We start from the raw sequence: 19,310 nt of genomic DNA, 5'->3' as shown, positions 1-19,310 counted from the left end.
GTGTGAAGTCATAACATCACTGAGGTTGGAAAAGGCCTTTAAGAGCAAGCTCAAATGTTAATCCAGCACTGGCAAGTCTGTCCCTGGGAACAGAGAGACCAACAGCACAGTTCAAACTCCTGTTTTGGTTCTTATCGAAGTCCTGGGACACTCAAGTAGATGAAAATGAGCTGCCTGCATGACTGCAATGGAGGCTGTGATATTCTGGACAACTCATTAGCTTGGCTTGCTTTGGGAGCATGAAGGTAACCTAGCTGGGGGAGGGATGCACACTCCCTTTCCAGTGAATAGCAAATACTAATTAGCAACTGTAAACTGCTGCCAGACCTTGGGAGCCCCTGAGCTAGCTTGCTTTTGTCAGACTTCACTTCCCAGTCTTTCTGCATTGATAACAGCAAAACCTCAAACACCAGAACTTCTTTGAAGTAAAATGCTCTCAACTTTTGTTTTTCTCCCTTAAAATTGCTGGTAAGAGTATTTCATTAGTTTCCAAACTGTCAGTGTCTTTGTTCTGATTTTGTTTTCTAGTTCATGTGTTCCTTACCTTGATCTTTGGGGGCAGGGTGTGCCTCACTGCCCCTCAGGCTGGATAAGAGCTCCTTGGAGATTGCCTAGCAGCCCTGGGCCTCATGGCCATCCACTGCTCTGTCCAAGGGCATTCTGCTACACATGTCCTATGTGAAGCCAAAACAAGCCCCCCTGCAATTGTCTCACTTGCTTTGTTTTGCTTCTCAGGTTCCTAACTGGGATCTGTGGACTGCCACCCTCTCTAGGGAGGCCAGAGGCCATTCCCACTGTATGTTACAGAACAACACACAGGTTTTGAGCATAACCACCTCTTCTCCACTCCTCAAGCAACAAGTTTTGCCCTTTCAAACTCCTAATACTTGATGGGTTCCCATCCCAATGTTGCCATATGTGGTCTGAGCTCCAGCAGAAAGCTGAGGTTCAGTGTTTGCTCTGGGATGCAGACTGCAAGAAAGGCAGAGGAACAACAGTTAAAGCATGACTGGATGCCTGATGTTTGGATTATAATGCCAAAACAATGAGTTATTGATTACTCTGTACTGAGCCACAGCCTGGCTCTTCAGCCAAGCTGGGCTGGTACTGGGGTTTTGGGACCACATCAGGTGGCCACAGTATGCGTGTGCACACAGTATGTGTGTGCACTGCACTGTGTGAGTTACCCTTCTTCAGTTCAGTGCAGGAGGTAAGAGCTTATTGCACATCTGTGCCTCTGGTTTCTTCAGGCTGAACTGACTGACCAGGGCAATCCCTGGCCTCATGCCTCCCAGGGCACCATAACCCCACCCACACCCTGCTCAGTAAATGTTCCCTGGCTGCCAGCCTCATCTGTCTCTCTTCAGCAGGGATCAGGCAGATCCTTGTTCTGCAGAGCAGGATGAGCCACAGCTTGACACAGGGGCAAACAAAGGAGAAGGAGCCACATCCCTCCAGGAAACCCAGATGGCAGTGGAGTGTTAGTTGTTTGGGGTTTTTTTCACAGTAAGAGAATGGCAAAATCCTCCTCTCACAGCTTGGCCAAACAGAAGCTGACAAACTCCTAGAATCAGAATCCTGGAATGGTTTGAGTTGGAAGGGACCTCCAAAGGTCATCACGTCCAAAAGCCCAAGAGGAAGCTCTGCTGTATAAAGCACACCAGTCTCATTCACATCCCTCAGGAAGAGGCTTGAACCCAAATTGGCCTTCCCTCTCCAAGAATAACCAGAAAACAGCGACAGGAGGCTGCAAAGTGGTTTTGCTGTTGGGATTGGTTTGAAGAGGAGAGCAAGGCCAGCGAGACTCCAACAGAGCAAACCCTTCCTCCAAAGAAAAAGGTGAGGAGGTAGCATCAAGTCCTTGGAAAAAGCACAGTTCATAGCTTGTGCCTTTTTAGCCACAACCCTTCCAGGCAAAGGTTCAGATGCAACCAGGACAGCTCTGGCCCTCGAGGAGGCACCACAGCCTGGCAGAGCCAATTCAGGCTCTGTAAATGTGAGGCACTGCTTGAAACAAAAGAATAAAGCTGCTTTTGGTGCTGTTGCAGCCTTCCTGGCACCCCAGACCAAAGGGTTAATTAAATCTCCCATGGCTTGGAGCTTGTGTCAGCACACAGAGTGGGACTGATGTCATCAATGTACTGCAGGTGTTCCCCATTCACTCCCACCTATGCTTTGGCCACCATGAGAACTAGGAGAACACACGGAGGATTTTGGAGGCACAGAGGCTAAACTAAACATGAAAGCCTCATGTTTGCTGGGGATATAAAATGCCAGCCAAGGGAATGTGAGAACCAGGAGCAGCATTCTGAGCCGGCACTTGTCCTGGGGGAGCAATACAACTCGACAGCATCGATTTTGTAACTGGCATAGCGGCTAAAGCAAAAGTGGCAGACCCCGACTGGCTGGGGCTGTGAAATGGCTGCCAAGGGAATGTGAAGACCAGCAACAGCCTTCAGAGGTGCCCCGACTGTGGAGCTGCAGAACCCGAAGCGAACGCGCGGTGGCAGCAGCCGGCTCCAGGCAAAGCGCGGCCACGCCGCACACACATTGCGGGGCTCTGCAAGGGGCTCAGCTGCTCCTGAGCATCACCGCTGGGGATCCTCGGGCCCGGGCTGCACCTGCGATCACCGCTCTGCAATCCAGCACACGCAGCAGGCTTCCTGTGCGGGGCTTGGCACTTACAGACCAGACACCGATGCCATTTGCCACCCCCACCCGTCAGCAGACCTGGCACACGGAAAACAGGCACGGCGGTGGGTCCTCGACTACTGACCCTAGAGCCCTGGAGGGTGCAGCCTCGCTCCGCACCGCAGCTCTGCGCTCCTCGCCGCGCCCGCCCCCGAGCGCGGTGCTGCCCGCGGGACGCTGCCGCTCCCAGGGAGCCCTCGCTGCAGCCCCCGCGCCCGGTGCCGCCACTGCTCCCCGCGGGAGGCTCCCGGCGCCGTTCCGCACACCGGCAGTCTCGGCAGCGTTTCGGTAACCAGGCGCGACCCGAAGTGGGGCTGGGGACAGATCTGGACAAGGGCAGTGTGCAAGGTGGCTTCTCAGGAGTTTTGCAAGTTCGTTTCTGTCACAGCGCTCAAAGGCAGCAGCAGAACTCAAGTGGCTACGGTAGAACCGTGAGCACCATGAGCTCAGAACTGTCTTGAACGTGTAGAAGACTGAAAGAGTCTAATTTAAGAGACTATGACCATCCTGGTGAAAATCACAAGCAGCTGTAAAGAGCAGCTGGATGAGCAGAGATTAGTGCAGGAAGATTCAAAGCCTGAACAATGCAGGGAGCAGTAAACTAAATACAGGATGAAAAGAAGTAAAAATCATTTCTTTTATCTTGGAAGGGCTGTCGTGGTGCAAAAGAGGATTAGGGCAGTTGTTAATGCTTTGTGTGTGTTTGAAGACAGTACTCAGAGCTCAGGGACAGATATTCTCTGAGTCCAGGTATGCCTAAGGAGTAGGTTATTCCTCAGAAGCGTTGTCATTACTATGCAGCAGGTTACCTCCTTGGCTGGCAGTGCTGTCTTTGCTAAAGCTCATTAGAATAGCTATTTCTTTGCCTATATTTATCTCCACAAAGTTTCTACAAAGGTGTTACAGAACTGTGGCTAATTGCATCCTGCAAAAATGAGACAGATGGCTGCTCCTCAGCAGCACAAGCAAATAACAGATGTGGAAATACTCTGCAGGGAGAAGGCGTGACAGGAATCAAACATTTATTAAAAAGGACTGTACAGACAAATCAAACAGGTAGCACACTTACTCCCACTGAGCACAAGGAGTGAAATACTGAAAACACAGAAGCCAGTGGAAACACCAGATACTGCTAAGACACCCCAAAGGAAAACCTAGGTTGGAGGAAGCAGAAAACTGCAAAACAAAGGAGAGCACTTCTGTTCATTTAAAGTGCTAGTGAAGGCTTCACTTCTCCCAACAGTCTGCTGCTTGGAGCAACACATCAAGGGCTGCTTTGAAATTAGATCCTCGTAACTTGAAGCCACTGCTGAGGTCAGCCAGGCAGCCTCCTGTTTGGAAAGCCGAAGTTGCGTTCAGGAAGTGCAAGTATTCAAGTTTGACTTAGGTTTTCTCTGCAGTCAGTGGGGTCCTTGGCACTACAGTCTGAACAAGTGATCTACCCCAGCTTGTGTACAAAGATTTCCCGAGCAAAGCCTTTAGCTGCAGCCAAGTGCTCACATCCTTTCAGCATGAGCTTAAGGTAGGGAGGCAGGAGGAGAGGCTTGTGGGGTTTTTTTGCCATTTGGTTGCAGAACAGGACTGTCTGTTGAGGCAAGTGAGGAACCAGGAAGAGACCCTGGAAACCATCTACAACAGGAAAACCCAGTGATTGTGTTGTTGCTTGAATCCCCTTTGAAAATGGGACAACAGAACCAGGCTCCAACCTGACTTGTAAGCTTTGACAAGGTCTCTTTGTAACTATTAAGATAATTTAAAGTCATTTGACTTTAAGCCAAGTGAAGAAGAATCCTCAAAGAGCCTTAGGGACAAAGGAAGAGGCTACTGTTGCTTGACAGAGCAAAAAATGTAGTAGACTTGTGGTAAGAACTGTACTTCAGACAGCTTCCTCCTCTGACTGAAAAGCAAGAAATCAATATTTTATAATTATCCCCCTGGTCTCTTGAGAAAGCAGCCTGGGAGGAAAAAAACTCTGGGGCTGTCATCAGAAGAGCTTCTCAGTTTAACTTCCTTCATTTGTGAGACAAAAGAAGAACACTGGTTCCCTCTAAAAGATTCTGCTCCTCTGCCTCCACCCCCAGGATTCCTTAGTATGTAATACAGGTGGTGTGCCCTTGAAAAGGAAGCACAAACCATCTCAAGATGGGAGGGACCCCTAAGGATTATCAAGTTCAACTCCCTGCTCCTTGTAGCACTACCTTAAACTAAACCATATGACTTAAGAGTGTTGTCCAGACACTCCTGGAACTTCGATAGGCTTGGTGCTGTGATCACTTCTCTGGGGAGCCTGTTGCAATAACCAACCACCCATTCAGGGAAGAACCAGCATCATTCCATTTCCTCATGTCTGGTCCCCTAATGCAGCATCTCATCATGTCTGGTGGCTGGCTACTAGAGAGAGGAGATCAGCAGCTTCCCCCTCCGATGTCCCCCTTCAGGAAGTTGTAGATTGTGATGAGGTCTCCCCTCAGCCTTCTCTTCTGCAAGCTGAACAAACCAAGTGACCTCAGCCACTCCTCTTAACTCTTGCCCTCCTCTGGACACAATCCAATAGTTTGTTGTCCTTACAGAGAATCATATCATTGTTTGGGTTGGGAAGAGCCTCCAAGATCATTGAGTCCAGCCACTGACCTGACATCACCATGGCCTTTAAGCCACATCCTGAAGTGCCACATCTACATATTTTTGTTAACACCTCCATGGACAGTGACTCCACCACTTCTCTGGGCAGCCAGTTCCAGGTGTCCAAAACATTGAGGTGGGGCTGCAACAGTGCAGAGTGGGGCAATCATCCTCCTCAACCAGCTCCAGGCACCCCAGGACACAGCTGGCCCTTTTGGCTGCCAGGGCACACTGCTGACTCGTTGTCAGACTCATTCTCAGCAGCAGCACACACTATTCACAGGGCAGAACTTCATGAAGGATGTGGAAACAGCCCTGTCAATGCTCATCCATCATCAATACAAACACAGCATGTCATATCTGCATTCTCTTTGTTAAAAAACCCAAAGCTTGGTAAACACAAGGGCACAAGAAACTAGTTTAAAAAAGTAGAACTACAAACCTGCCATACTAAGTTAGTAATCAGTGCATCCCTCAGTTTAGAGCTCTAAAGATCTTCCAAGAAAGAAAAGAGCCTGGCAAAGTAACAGCGAAGTGAGAGCAACCACGACTACCCCTACCTATTTCTGATCTGTTAAGTTTCTCCCAATCTCTCCTGTTCATACAACTCCCTGGCAGAGCATTTGCCCTCTCTCCATTGCCACTGCTTCTTAAATGAATGTCATCAAAGCATGCTGCTCTCTCTGGGGGCATCTGTATGCAGCTCTTTAGCTCGGCGTACATTGCACCGAGCAGGGCACCCAGCACGTGGCCGCTCTGACACGGAAAAGGAGACTCCATTACTTGTGTTGGGGAATGTGCAGAGCAATGAGCTAGCACTCTGCTGCCCTTTGGAGCATGGATATCCCCCCTTATTGCTATCTCACTGAGACTGCATGCCAGTAACTCAGCTACCAGAATCCACCCTTCACAGATTTTCGGGAGCACGCGGTGCACAGTCTGCCTCTGCTGTTTAACAGGTGTCTGGCTATGAAAATGGGACAAAATCAACTGAACTTGGCATGAATTACAGGACTGTGTTCAATGAAATACTCCTGTACATTATGGTGGAGTTGGGAAATCGATGGCAATGTATGTGATCTGGCCAGCAAACTTGGTTCACGTGGATTTGGACAGCCCTCAGCGCTTGGCAGAGGTCTGACAGAGACTTGGAGCTTCCCTGCTCTTCCCATTTAACAAGGAAAAGCTCTCAATATAACCACTTCAGCATAATGATAGAGGAAAACCTGGGCTGAAGGGAGGAGAATGTAAACAGGCAGTCCCTGCCTCCTGAAATCAGTGAAAAGAATACTTTAATACTAGAGATCAATGTAGACAACAAAGGCAGTGACAAAAGTTGGATTAGAAATAAGCTTTAAGCCTTGATTCTGTAGCTGTGCCACTGCCATTGTCCCCACTGGAGGAACTGGCTGCTACATTAGGTGAAACAAAGGGTACACAGAGTGGTCTGGAGGATCCTTTGGTCAGGGTTCTTTTGGCACACCATAAGAGCAAGAAAAAAAAAACCCACCTGGGCTGCAATAAAGCTTCCTTGAAAATGACCTATTAAAAGATACAAAAATAGGAAGTTTTGACAATGATACCAAGGCTAGGCAGGGGTGAAATACAAAATCTTTAACTGGCACTGTTGCTGGTGCATGTCACTGAACTTCCCTGTGCTCCAGTAGAGGATGTGTCTGCCAAGGGAGACTTTTGGCTGTAAAAGCCAGGGACAGAAGTCGTGCAGAATGCCTGATGCTGCATAGAGAGTGGGATATTTCATGCATGTGTCCTAGAGAGCCACACAGCTGGCCACAGAACCAAGGAGGACCACTAAAACAGTTCATTTGAGCCTCGTAGTTAAGTCAGCCAGTCTCCTGACAGCCCAAAAGGGTATCACATTAAGAAGCTGAAGTGACATCGGCTCTAGAAATTCACACACAGCCAGCAACGTGATTCCCCTCCCAACTTTTAGGTCAAGTTTGAGGGAATGGCACAACCAAACTCCAGCAAATGAAAACTCAGGTGAGTCCCTAACACACTGATTTCCTGTACAACCACTTTCCTTTTTTTTTAGAATAGAACAGAACTGAACAGAATAGAATAGAACAGAGTAGAGTAGAATAGACCAGGTTGGAAGAGACCTTCAAGATCATCGTAACACGAACATCTCCTGTATAAAAAAGAGCTCTACTGGACACCCAAACCTATGCAGTCATACTATTTGGAAAACAAATTGTCCTTTAGTGAAACAGTCAGTCTGCTATTTCAGCACTTCAGATAGTCTGCTGTTAACAGCAGCATGCTGAATAACCACTTAGCAACACCTGCTTTTAAGGAGAGCACGTAAGAACGTTTGTGGTGAGCACGTTTGGCCAAGAGGAACAGCCTGGCATTCAGGATGCTTGCATAAGAATTCTACTTTGTTTAGGAGTCCAAAAGATGGAATGATTGAAATGTTAAAACTGTAGCACCAGTAAGACTTTCCTAAAACTAAATCCTAAGGACTGGAAGGAAATTAAGACAGAACAGGGACATTGTGCTTACACCGCATTAAATAGAAAACAACGGGGTCTGCCATACTTGGAGTCTGCACTTCAGTAAAGCCTGGCCACGTTTGCAGCTCTTCTGGAAGAGTTACTGGAAGAGGTGATGTGTTTGCTTGCCAGTCTTCTGGGGTCTCATTCGTCCTGTTTCCTCTTGGGCTTTTTGGGATTCCGGGAGCGGCTCTTTGCTTTGCAGAGCGGACAGATGGGCGCGTTCCGGTGGATTTGTTGGTGACACGATAAGCAGGCCTGAAAAGTGACATTGCAGCCTCGTTACAGACACTGACACGGGGGGGGCTGAGCATCACCTTCCAAGCCACAGTACAGGGAAAAAAAAATTCACTTAGGCTTCCTGCCTTCAAAGTGCTAAGTGTGCTAAAATCCAGGTCGCTGGATTTTCACTTGCCTGAGCCAACCGAACACGACAGCATCTCCCTGACCTGGAACTACAGTTCAGCAGGCACACGGTTCAGGCATGTATCAATCACTTTAGCATTCAATTCTGTGTTGTGTGAAAGAGTTGCACATGTTTGAAAGATGTTGAGGTGGGCAGTAGCTCGCTGAGTTACAGAAGCTACAGTGAAGACCAGCTGTGATCTCACAGAATTCAAGGCAGGAGTGGGTGAGTAGATGGATTCCACCTATTTAGCACAAGACACAGAACTCTGCTCTTTTTGCTACACACTAAGCCCTTTGACTTCCATTTGACTGAAACATATTACTTTCACAAAGGGTTTCAATGGCCTAACTAACTCCAGATAGTAACTACATCAGTTTGCCTCCTTAGTGACTTTGGAATTCAGCTGGGATGAATACCCCTGTGGAATTACTTAGCTCTTTTTACTGGCTACAGAAGGATAGGATAGGATAGGATAGGATAGGATAGGATAGGATAGGATAGGATAGGATAGGATAGGATAGGATAGGATAGGATAGGATAGGATAGGATAGGATAGGATAGGATAGGATAGGAGTGCAGGGTAGGGTAGGATAGGATAGGATAGGGTAGGGTAGGATAGGATAGGATAGGATAGGATAGGATAGGATAGAATTAACCAGGCTGGAAAAGACCTTCAAGATCATCAAGTCCAACCTATCAAGTCCAACACCATCTCATCAACTAAACCATGGCACCAAGTGCCTCATCCAGCCTCCAGTAAAACTGTCACCCAAGTGCCTGTGGTTAGGTTAAATTAATCCCTATCTTAGCCTTGACTTTAAGATCCCAAGAAGTGCAGAGTCAATCACCTTTCCTGGTAATTGCTCTCCCTCATAAGATATGTGCATTGCTTTTAATATGAATCCCTTTGGGATCAACTCCCAGCTATTAGTTTTCCTTTTGCCCAGAGTGTTCTTTATTCTTACACTCCTTTCTCCCTCCTGAAACACAAAAGGAGTGGGAATTGCCTACATCTCTGCTGCTGGAGACAATCTTAAGTCATAAAGGAGATGAATAATACAGGGCCTTGTCCTCACCCTCAGCCCACCGGGGGTGCTTTGGACTTGAATCACCGCAGGAAAATCACGATCAGGACACATCATTTTTTACTTTTCACAAACACTGATCAAGTTTATAAACATAAAAACATTCCAATGACAAAAGAGAAAAAAAAGGAAACCCAGCATGTGCCATCTGCTGACCTTCATTGGAGGTGGCTGTTGCCTGAAAGTCGCTGTCTGCCTGGTATCTTGTTTCCTTGCCACCTGCAGCTGTTGGGCAGCTGCTGCAGCTGCAGCCAGAGACTCTGGGATGGGAGGCTCCTGTGGTTCTGTCTGCCATTCTGCCTTCTGCTTTTCAAAGTAGCTAGACACAAGGAAAACAAATTAAAAATAAAACCACTTGCTGGAATATTCTATCAGTGTGTAAAGGATATTTTGTGCTGAGATGGAACCGATCCCATTTCCCTATCACGCAGCTCCACTACAGCCAAATTGCCAACACTCAGACACCACTTGGAGTGGCTCATAAATAGAACTGGTATTTTTCTCTGCATTTGTGCACTTCAGCCAAATTCCAGATTGTTACCTTCTAAGGTATCTTGATGTACAAGTGGATATACATCCAACAGGACAGAAATTAGACACCATATATATTTACTTTTCAACAGCTTTAAGTGCACCCCTGTCAAACTTCGCTTTGGTGTTTTATTCTGTCTCTGTCAAACTTAGTTTGTGTATTTTCTTCTGCCAAACTGAGTAACTTCTGTGTGCAATAGATTAGTGCATTCTTTGTACTTTCAAGATGCTTTACATAGAATCACAGAATCAGTCAGGGCTGGAAAGGACCACAAGGATCATCTAGTTCCAACCCCCCTGCCATGGGCAGGGACACCTCACACTAGATCAGGCTGACCAGAGCCTCATCCAGCTTGGGCTTAAACACCTCCAGGGATGGGGCCTCAACCACCTCCCTGGACAACCCATTCCAGGGCTTCACCACTCTCACATGGAAAACAGCACTTCTGAAGTGATGTTTAAAACTGCTCTGTTAAACAGAGGGCACTTCTTTGGATGGCAGCTAATTCTGTCACCCTCTCCCACCCAGGTTATACCTAAAATTGATGCTGTAATTTATTATCCACATCTGGAGTAAACTTACTCATTGGCAGCTATGGGTATATGGCTGAATGCCACTGCCATGTGCTTGCAGCAAAAGGTAAAATTCTGACTAGCAGCAGCACACACCAACTGAAGATTATTTGGCTTGTATCCCTTTCTTGCATTGACTCCTACCTCTGCTGGCTAAACAAGCAAAGAATCAAAAACATTTTTAAGGGAGGGGGAAGCTGCTAGAAAAAGCAGCATAAACACTTCTATTTTTACAAGAAAGAGAACCAATCACCCTTGAACTTTTGCATGTCCCATGTAGAGCTTTCAGGCTTGGAATAATCTAAAATTAACTTCCCACAGATTCAGACTAAGAGGTACCAAACACACATGCCTCCACATCCCTCTTTTGATAGCTTCACCTGTTCATGCTTACTTCTCAAGTCCTTTTCCCACCTACCAAGAAAAGCAAAATGACAAAGAATAGCCACTGAAACTGAGAGAAGAAGGTATAAAGCCAGATCATGTTTGCTTTGGGGACTTACTCAAGTGACAGTTTCTCTTCCTCCTCACACAGATCTGGCAGCCTCTGCAACCCCAGAGTCATCCGCAGCGCATCTACGTGCTCCTTCAGGGGTTTGTACTCCTCGTGCAGGCGACGAGTAGACTCCAAGAGCTTGTTGAGGTCATTCTCAGACTGTTTGATAGTATTCTCCATCTGAAACAGGATGGGTAAGCTTTTAAAGCAGGCTTCCTTTCATAGTGTTCTGATTGAGCAAGAGATTGTTTCAGAAAAAAAGAGATTTTTCACACTCAGTTTGGAAGAGATTGAAGACAACGCAACAGCAAAACAAAGAGTTAAAGGTAGTGGAAGGATGAAAACTGAGCAAGGAAGAAGCAACTGAGAGTTGACACAGGAGATGCTTTTTTGTTTAGAAAAGGTGCACTTGACCTGTATAACAGAATCACAGAATGTTAAGGGCTGGAAGAGACCTGGAAAGATCATCTAGTCCAACTCCCCTGCCAGAGCAACTTCAGAACAACTGAAAAAACCCAACAGGTTGACAGGTTACAGATAAATCAGCAAGTTAGGAAGCTCTCTGGAAAGCTCTCAAGGGACATTAAAAAATAAAGTAGACTAAACTGATTTTCTGTGTTTCTAAGATACCTGAACACCAAAGGTTAGAAGTTAGCAAACAAGCTAAGGAAAGGGTCCTGCCTCTCTGTCTGCAGTAAATGGGAAAAGCAGCAGAGAAAAAGACAATGCGACAGGAACAAGAAGGGAGGATGAAACAGAAACAGAGGTTATGCAGCTGGGTAGGGGAACAGATATTTCAAGTGATAAATACATGCAATCTGCACTTCTAGTACATAGTATTTCCTTGCTTACAGTGTGGGAGCTTTTTTTCTCCTGGTACACAGCACAGTGACCTTAAGAGCTAGAAACCACAGTACAGTCATTCATGTGCCATAGCATGATGTAAAACTTCCAGGTTTCAGAATATATGCCACATATATTTTGGGGGAATTAGCCCCCAAATTTGGGAGGTCTCACCATAATTGGCTAATCTTCCTTGTTTAGAAGTTGTTTCTATCTGATTTGTATTAATTCCCTTCAGGCTGATACTTGATGTTTGGTGGTTCCACTCAGTGATGAAGGTCAGCTCTTACTAAGAACTTCACAGAGACAAACACAAATTTCTTCCCCAAACCCCTCCAATCAAATGTCCTACCCAGCTGCCAAAGTTTCTCTGCTTCCAGGTGCTAAATGAGAAAAGACTAAGAGGAAGGAGAGTTCTCTTTCAGACTGCCAGGGCAACGTTCCTGTGGAACCTGTAGCTATGATGGGCTTGGTTATCTATTGTCTTGCTTACTATGCCAACATTTCAGAATATCCTGCCCAAAACAGACAGGGAAAAGGCAATTATCCTGAGATAAACTTTGTAGCATCCTAGGCCAGGGCTGTAAAGCTCAGGTTATTGAACCAGTGATAGCTCACCGCTGTGCACAATCCCACAACCTGTGGAATGAATTGTACACAACTGAGTCTGAGGCTGGCTGCTGCTGGACAATGGCCTACCACATTAATGTCAGCGTGGATCAGTCGCAGCTCCTCCACGTGGGCCATCTTCTCCTGCAGCAGCAGGTCCATTTCCTGTTTGTATTCTTTCAGGTGCCTCTCCTCAGACTCCAGGGCTTCAAATTCTGCTTTCAGTCTTGCCTTTATTTTTTCCATCTGCAAAGTCTTATTCCTGGATCCCAGTGATAAATTAGAAGTGTAGAAAGACAACAGTAAGTCACTGCACCGTGGTTTTGCAAGGTGTCACTTTATATGTGGATAGATGGAAGAAGTTAATAGCACTAAGAGACAAGGGTGAGACTAAATTTATCTGAGAAAGGATGAAGAATGATGAGAGAAATGAATTCTGATCCCAGCTCCTTTGCTGATCTTTGTAGTGCTGTGAGAATTCTTAGACTGAATTATGAAATTAACAGAGCAATGCTGCATGTATCAGCACAGTAAAAACTCAAATGGCACCAGCCATCAACATCCCACTTGGAAGTAACTCTGCAGTCTCTTGGTTCCTTGGTGTCTAGTACCTGTCATGCATATGCATGATTCTGCCCAATTCCTGCATTTTGCTGTTTTCATTTGTGCCAATCCATAATTCCATAGCAAAAATGTTCTTATCTCTCCCTTCAATTCTAACCATCAGAGAGTGCTGAGATTCAATCATCAGTTTTAAGCTGTTGTGATTCAACACTTGTCCAGGCTGTTGAACAAGAACAAAGTGTTCTGTTAATGAAGAGGTCTCAGTTATCTTTCCTGTAGGACATGGTAACCAGTATGTCAGCAATTAAATGTTTCTGACAAGAAGCTGCCATGTCACATTTCAGGCACGTAATGCATGTTTCACTTGTGTGAAACAAACAAGAATGTAGCTTTCCTTTTCAATCACCTAATGCCCTGTACAAACAGATCCATGCTGGTTTCCACGTGCACTACTGAATAAAACAGTAAACAGCAGCCTAGATTACTGAAACTCAGAATGTTTGCCCCAGTTTCCTCCCTGTTTCCTCTCTTGCATTTATGGTATGTGTTCACCTAACTGAAATAGATCAGTTTCCTCACTCTTATAATCACTGGCTGCCACCATGCTCTGCCAAACTGAGTTGCAGGGAATTGTTTCAGCCCCAATGATCAGCTTTTGTCATTAGGGTAGAAAAGCGCACAGAAATTAGAACTCTCCCTGTTAGCATCAGGCAATATCCAGATTGCTTTAAACCAGAAACCATGGATTCCTACTCCATGTAGCCAGCTCAGGCTTTCTGCTGGAAATCAATGCCCGAAGCCAAGGCTATGGAAAGGCATGTCCCCGAGGTGGGCACACACCGTACCCTGCCTCGCTGGCTGTGAGCCCCCCTCGATGCCTGTAGCGAAGGATGCTGCACACAACCCCCAGGTGTTCGCAGAGCAGGCAGCAGCAGCAGCGAGACAGCTGCTGGAGGGGGACAGCAGCAAAGGCCTCGGGCCAGGGTGTCTCCATCCATCATCCCTCTAACACCCTGAACCCCCGGCCTCCGCCCCGGTTCAGGGTGGTGGCCAGAGAGAACCAGGAGGGAGGCACGGAAGGAAGGATAGAAAGATGAGAGGGAATGAGGGAAGGAAGAAAGGAGGTAGGTAAGGAAGGAGGCAGAGAGGGAAGGAATGAGGGAGAGCTCGGCGGGGCTCCCTCGGGGGCCAGCGAGCAGGCAGGGCAAAGAAGCCGGCTAAACACTGGCTGTTCTCCTCTCGACACCCGCACAAATGCCACCCCACTCCCCGCAGGCCACAGCTCCAGCGTACAGCCGACCCTGACCCGCCGGCAAACCTGTGCCCCACGCCGGCCTCGGCCCACCCTGCCCACCCGCGCGCTGTTCGGACCCCTATCGGGGGCACGTCGGTGTCATGCTCTGCTTTCCGTACCGTCCCCTTCCTGTCCCAGCCCGTCAAGGCTCCCGCCGGGCAGTGCGTGGGGCAAACCCCTCGACTGATGACAACTGAGAGGGCTTTAAAATAGCCACCCGCGGCCCGCCAGCGCTGCCCCGGCTGCGCGGGGCTGCTGCGTCCTGCCCACCCCGCGCTCTCCCTTCTCGTGTTATAGCTCCGGGCTAACGCTCGGGAAATGCGAGACCATTGCCAGCGGCGACTCCCAGCAGAGGATGCTCCTTCCCTACCTAGAAAAATGCATTTTCGTCTCTTATCATCAAGCCCAGCGCGGGTTTTCTTTCCCTCCCTAGCACAATAGCTACTTTCAGATGGATGCAACTCCTCCGCTCCCCCGAGGAAAAAGCTGTTTCGTGTAACTGATGCGGCACAAAACATACCTGATCTCCTTGATGCTCTCGAGTTTGCACATAATTTCCTGCTCATCTGCCATGCTTTTCACTCCCGATTTAAATCCCCCGTGCAATGTACAAAATACCAGGGGGGAAAAAAAGGAAAAAACATACAATAGACACAATGTAGTCACCCCCTCCTAGCATACCGTCTCCGAGCCTGTGCGGTAAAGGCTCTGGTGGGAGCTATGGGACTTGGAGTCCTGCTTCCCGACGCTGCCTGGGCAGACAGGCGGCAGAAAGACTACAGCACCCACAAGGCAGAGCAGAGCGCTCCTGCCATTCTTCCGGCAACTACATTTTAAATCAATTTGTCACACCTCATTATGCCAAAGGTTGTTAGGAGTGCGAGGAGAGCGGAAGGCTCCCTCTTGAGATGCTTTGCATTTTCTGACATTATGCTCTAAAGAGGCTCTTGTAGGAGCTCAGGATGCTGACTGCAAAACTTTGACACGAAGGTTTGCTGTAGCCATGATGTTTTCTACTGCTCTGAGTGGTGTGACTCCCTGGAGTTCAAAGATCTGTTTTGTTCTTCAGGGTTTGGTTTTGTTTATTATTATGCTTTAATTTCTGCTACTATCCACAGCACTTGCAAGTAGGGGAAGGCAAACCAGAATGGCAATAAAAATGCTGGGTTGAGGAAAAGTCACCATTTGTCTTTCTCTGGACATTCTAGCCAAGAATATCAGAGCACTTCACAGAGGCTAATGAATAGATTCTAAGTTCTTCCTTGGCCAAGTAATTACTTTTCTCTGGCTTCCATTAAAAACTGAGCACTGTGTTGTAAATAAGATAACAGTTGTATCTCAACACTTTGGAAGGTCTCTCCCAGGATCAGGGATCCATGGTGTAAATTTAGGATCCTTCACCTGCATGCCCAAGCACTTACCCTGGGGCTTCCCAGCTCTGATGGCCATGCTGGGCTGAAAGGTCAGCACACTAGAACAAGGTGTGGGCAGTCAGTAGGCAACTCAGATCCTGCAAACATCAATTTCTGTGTGCTATAAATGCAGAGGTAGGAAGTACCATAGTCTTAGCAACTATAGGGGATACTCACCAGTCAGTAGTGTGAATCTGATGAGAACAGGGCAGTTATTCTGGAACTTGCTACACAAAATGTTACATGGAAGGCACTGGAAGCACTTAACCTCTACTCAGCACAGACCACACTTAAGGGTGTCTCATCTGGGGCTCTGAAAAGGAAGTGAAAAATAGAAATGGACAGAATGCATAGGAGGGCAATGAAAATGCTAAGATCTGACAGCTGAATGCAAGACAGCGTGGCCATATTTACATGGCATGGCTTGAGTTAGGGCTTATGTTCACAGAAATTAATGTCTTGAGATGAAACTCTCTGGAGGTGCAGTTTGGCCCTTTTTTTAGCTTTCACTGATCAGTGGAAAAGACTGAAATCAGGTCAGCCATAAAAACCCTTCAGCACTCAAGGATGACATCAGAACCAGGGCACTGCAGCTCTCTGCTCATTTTCCCCTGAAAAGAATAGCTTTAGTCATCTTTCAAATGCCTTTAATGCCTAGTGAAGTAAATGGAAATTTGGAATCAGTGCAGACTTCAGTAGCAGACCCCCATTTATCTCAAAAGCTCAGTGTTTAAATGGCACAAATTACTAGTTTTCATTAAGCAGAGCTAAGCAGGTTGCTTTATTTCCCCCTTTGGTTTATCTGTGCTCACTGATATGCTCTTTACTGTCCTCTTGTTCTCTACAGCAGTCTGTTTCCTCTAAGTGCTTTTACTACTGTTCTAGTTACCTTGTGCTGCTTTGGAGCAGGGACCTCTTTTTTTGTACACACTTGTAAAGTAATGTAGATTTGCATAAAGTTATGAAGCCAGCATCAATCTTGGTTAACTGAACTGCCATAATCTATGTGAAGTAGCTGTTTCTGAGCTAAAAAGTGACTTTGGAAATTCTTCAAGTAACACAGTCCCCAGCATTTTGCATGGAAGATTTGTGCAGTATAATGGGCTCGAGGTGTCAGGAATCACTCTGATTTTCTACCCAAGTTTTGTTGGTTTTATGGGTTTTTTGGTTGTTGTTAGTTAGTTTAGGTTTTGATGTGGGGTTTTGGTTTTGTTTGTGTGGGGGTTTTTGTTTTTCCCCAAGAAAGCTGCAAACTGAAGCTGTGGTCAGGCTAGGATGAGGGTACTGGAGTTGGAAGAAGTATAAAGCCAGAAAACAGGCATCAGAGCTAAGCTGCTGTGACTGAGGGTTTGCCCTCAGCCTGAGGCAGGGAAGTTCTAATAGCTGGAGTAAACAGCCCCAAAATGAGATTTCTACACAGCCACAGTTAGGAAAAATAGCTGAATGGATTTTTGTACATCCTGCCTTTCACTTATTATCTTAACCCTAATAAAGGCAAATCCATCAGTGGCTTTTGAGTAGCCACTGAAGGAGCTGGGTTGATTCAGGATGTGAAGCAAGCCACATTCTCTCAAGGATTAACAGCTTGATCATTTTTTTACATGCCATTAATAAGCTGGTATTTGCCATCTGAGAAAATGTTGGGTGTTATTTGTTGTGGGGGGTTTAAATATAGTTTATTTTATGAGAGTAGAAGTGTCAGCTCTGAGGCCATGTGAGTTGCAGGTACTTGGTATCTCTGAACACTGAGATATCCCTGTCACGAATTTTATCATGCTAGTGCCTACAGTCTTAAGCTATAGAGCAGGATTCCTTCACAGTTAGCACTGCAGAAATCCAAGGACAAAAGCTGGTGGCTCCTGGTCCAAATAATTTACCTAAGTATCAGGCAAGAAAGAAGAGAGAATGAAGAGAAAGAGACCAGACATCATGAGAGTCAGCAGATGAGGCTCATCTAATGCTTCAGCAAGTGACAGTAGGGATCAAACATTCCCCCTCAGACAAAAGATTGTTAGTATTGAGAATCTGTTTATCACTAATTGTACTCAATAGTTAAAAAGGGTTAAAAACTCAGATGGCTTACACAAAGTATCTACTTTTTGTGGTGGATTTATCTGCATTACACAAATGAGTGTTTGCAAATGCAGTCTTGCTGGCATTGCAGATGTATTTCTTGAACAGATAATGAGTAAGCAGCAGTTGTGAATGGGGAGCTCTTTTAGTTATTTTCTGCATTATTTAAGGGCTTTTCCCTATGATGTCATGTTCTTCAATTAAAGAAAGAAGATGAAGGAAAATGGTGACAGGCACCAGCAGCACCTTCATCGTCTCATAGCTTTTGTAATGATAACAGGACATACAAACTCTGATCGTGGTCTTATTTGAGTCCATTTCAAGGTCTTGCTGCCTTAACAATTGAAGAGGGTAGGACTGAGCCCTAAGTGAGCTGCGTGCTCAAAGGGGGCAGGCTTCTCTGGTGCATGATTTCAATAAATGAACTAATTGATTTGAGGGGGTAGGAGACAATTTAGCTAGAGTGGGCCAGGGAATCTTGTTGCTAAGACACTGAGGGAGTGAGAGCAGGCAAGGTGAGGATATGAGAGGAAGAGAAGGAAAGCCTCTTCTAACAAGAGTGATGAGAATCCCAGTCAACATTTGCAATGCTTACCCTATTTCCATTCCTGATTTTACAGGCTAAACTAAAAGGTCCAGGGCAGAAAATGAACATGCAGATGTTCAGTTTGCTACTTTACTCTGCTCTGAATGACAAAAAAAGGAACCCACAAAGCGTTATTAAAATATTTACAAGCTCTCAGACAGGAAGTGAACTTACCCACAAGCATTAGCAATTATTTTTATCTCCTTGCTTATATATATAAAAAAGGACAGTAAAATACTACATCTGCCTATTCTGAAGTACTTCAAAGTGGCCACAACGTATGATACTCATGGTGTACTTTATGGATTTAGGAATACCTTAAGTAAGGTAGTAGAAATCAGGCATGCTTTTAATGTTATAGAGACAATAGTTGTTGAGCAATTCCTAACACCTTTCTTCTTTACCTCTGGAAGAGAATCTTCTAGTCCACCTCCTGCATTGCTAAAATTCAAATCACTTATCCACCTGGGCTGTTAACAGAGGGAATGGAGGGCCTCTCTTCACAAGGAGGTACCTGGAGAAGACAAGGAGCAATGGGTATACCTCGCATCAGAAGAGCCTTCCTCTCAATGTAAGAAGACATTCCCTTACAGTGAGAAGAGTCACTCATGTCAACAACCTCCCCAGGCAGGTGATAAGTCTCCATCACTGGATGTTTTTAAGGTGCAATTGGGCAGGGTGCTGGATGATGGCACCTAGGCTCCCTTTCCCAGGAAAGGCTGGACCAGACCATCTTCCAAGATCCCTTCCAATGTGGCCTACTCTGTGATTCAAATACTTCACCCATTGCTTTTGTGTGGCAAGATTAAGCTGTTAGCTCTAAGTTTCAGCTAACTTTTCCTACAAGAGTAGGCCCCTTCCAACTGAAGACTCCTATTCTTATTATATTCTTTGCCTGTACTATTCTAATGTTATTCTAGTCCAGTCTATTCACCCCGTGGACTATTTGCATTTCTTTTCTGTAAGACTGCCCATTAGTTTAAGTACTTGAGGATATTCACCTTGG

The 19,310-nt window shown here is 46.2% G+C and overlaps 1 protein-coding gene across 2 annotated transcripts; it reads right to left on the bottom strand.

The window, feature by feature from the left end:
- Positions 1-7,367: 7,367 nt before the first annotated feature.
- ZC4H2 (zinc finger C4H2-type containing) lies at positions 7,368-15,845 on the bottom strand. 2 transcript variants are annotated; one of them, XM_054169637.1, is made up of 5 exons: positions 15,823-15,845; positions 12,466-12,637; positions 10,931-11,103; positions 9,480-9,642; positions 7,368-8,087 (listed from the first exon to the last, which is right to left on the bottom strand). In XM_054169637.1, exons 2-5 carry the CDS (start codon positions 12,619-12,621, stop codon positions 7,974-7,976), a joined length of 606 nt encoding a protein of 201 aa, XP_054025612.1. In that variant the 5' UTR covers positions 12,622-12,637; positions 15,823-15,845; the 3' UTR covers positions 7,368-7,973. The 2 variants fall into 2 exon arrangements, with proteins under 2 accessions (XP_054025612.1, XP_009905631.1); XM_009907329.2 differs by lacking the exon at positions 15,823-15,845 and adding an exon at positions 14,754-15,078.
- Positions 15,846-19,310: the final 3,465 nt, after the last annotated feature.

This window comes from Dryobates pubescens, chromosome 18 (genome assembly GCF_014839835.1).
Source record: "Dryobates pubescens isolate bDryPub1 chromosome 18, bDryPub1.pri, whole genome shotgun sequence".
Lineage (NCBI taxonomy): Eukaryota > Metazoa > Chordata > Aves > Piciformes > Picidae > Dryobates > Dryobates pubescens.
This window is presented reverse-complemented; position numbering and strand designations above follow the sequence as displayed.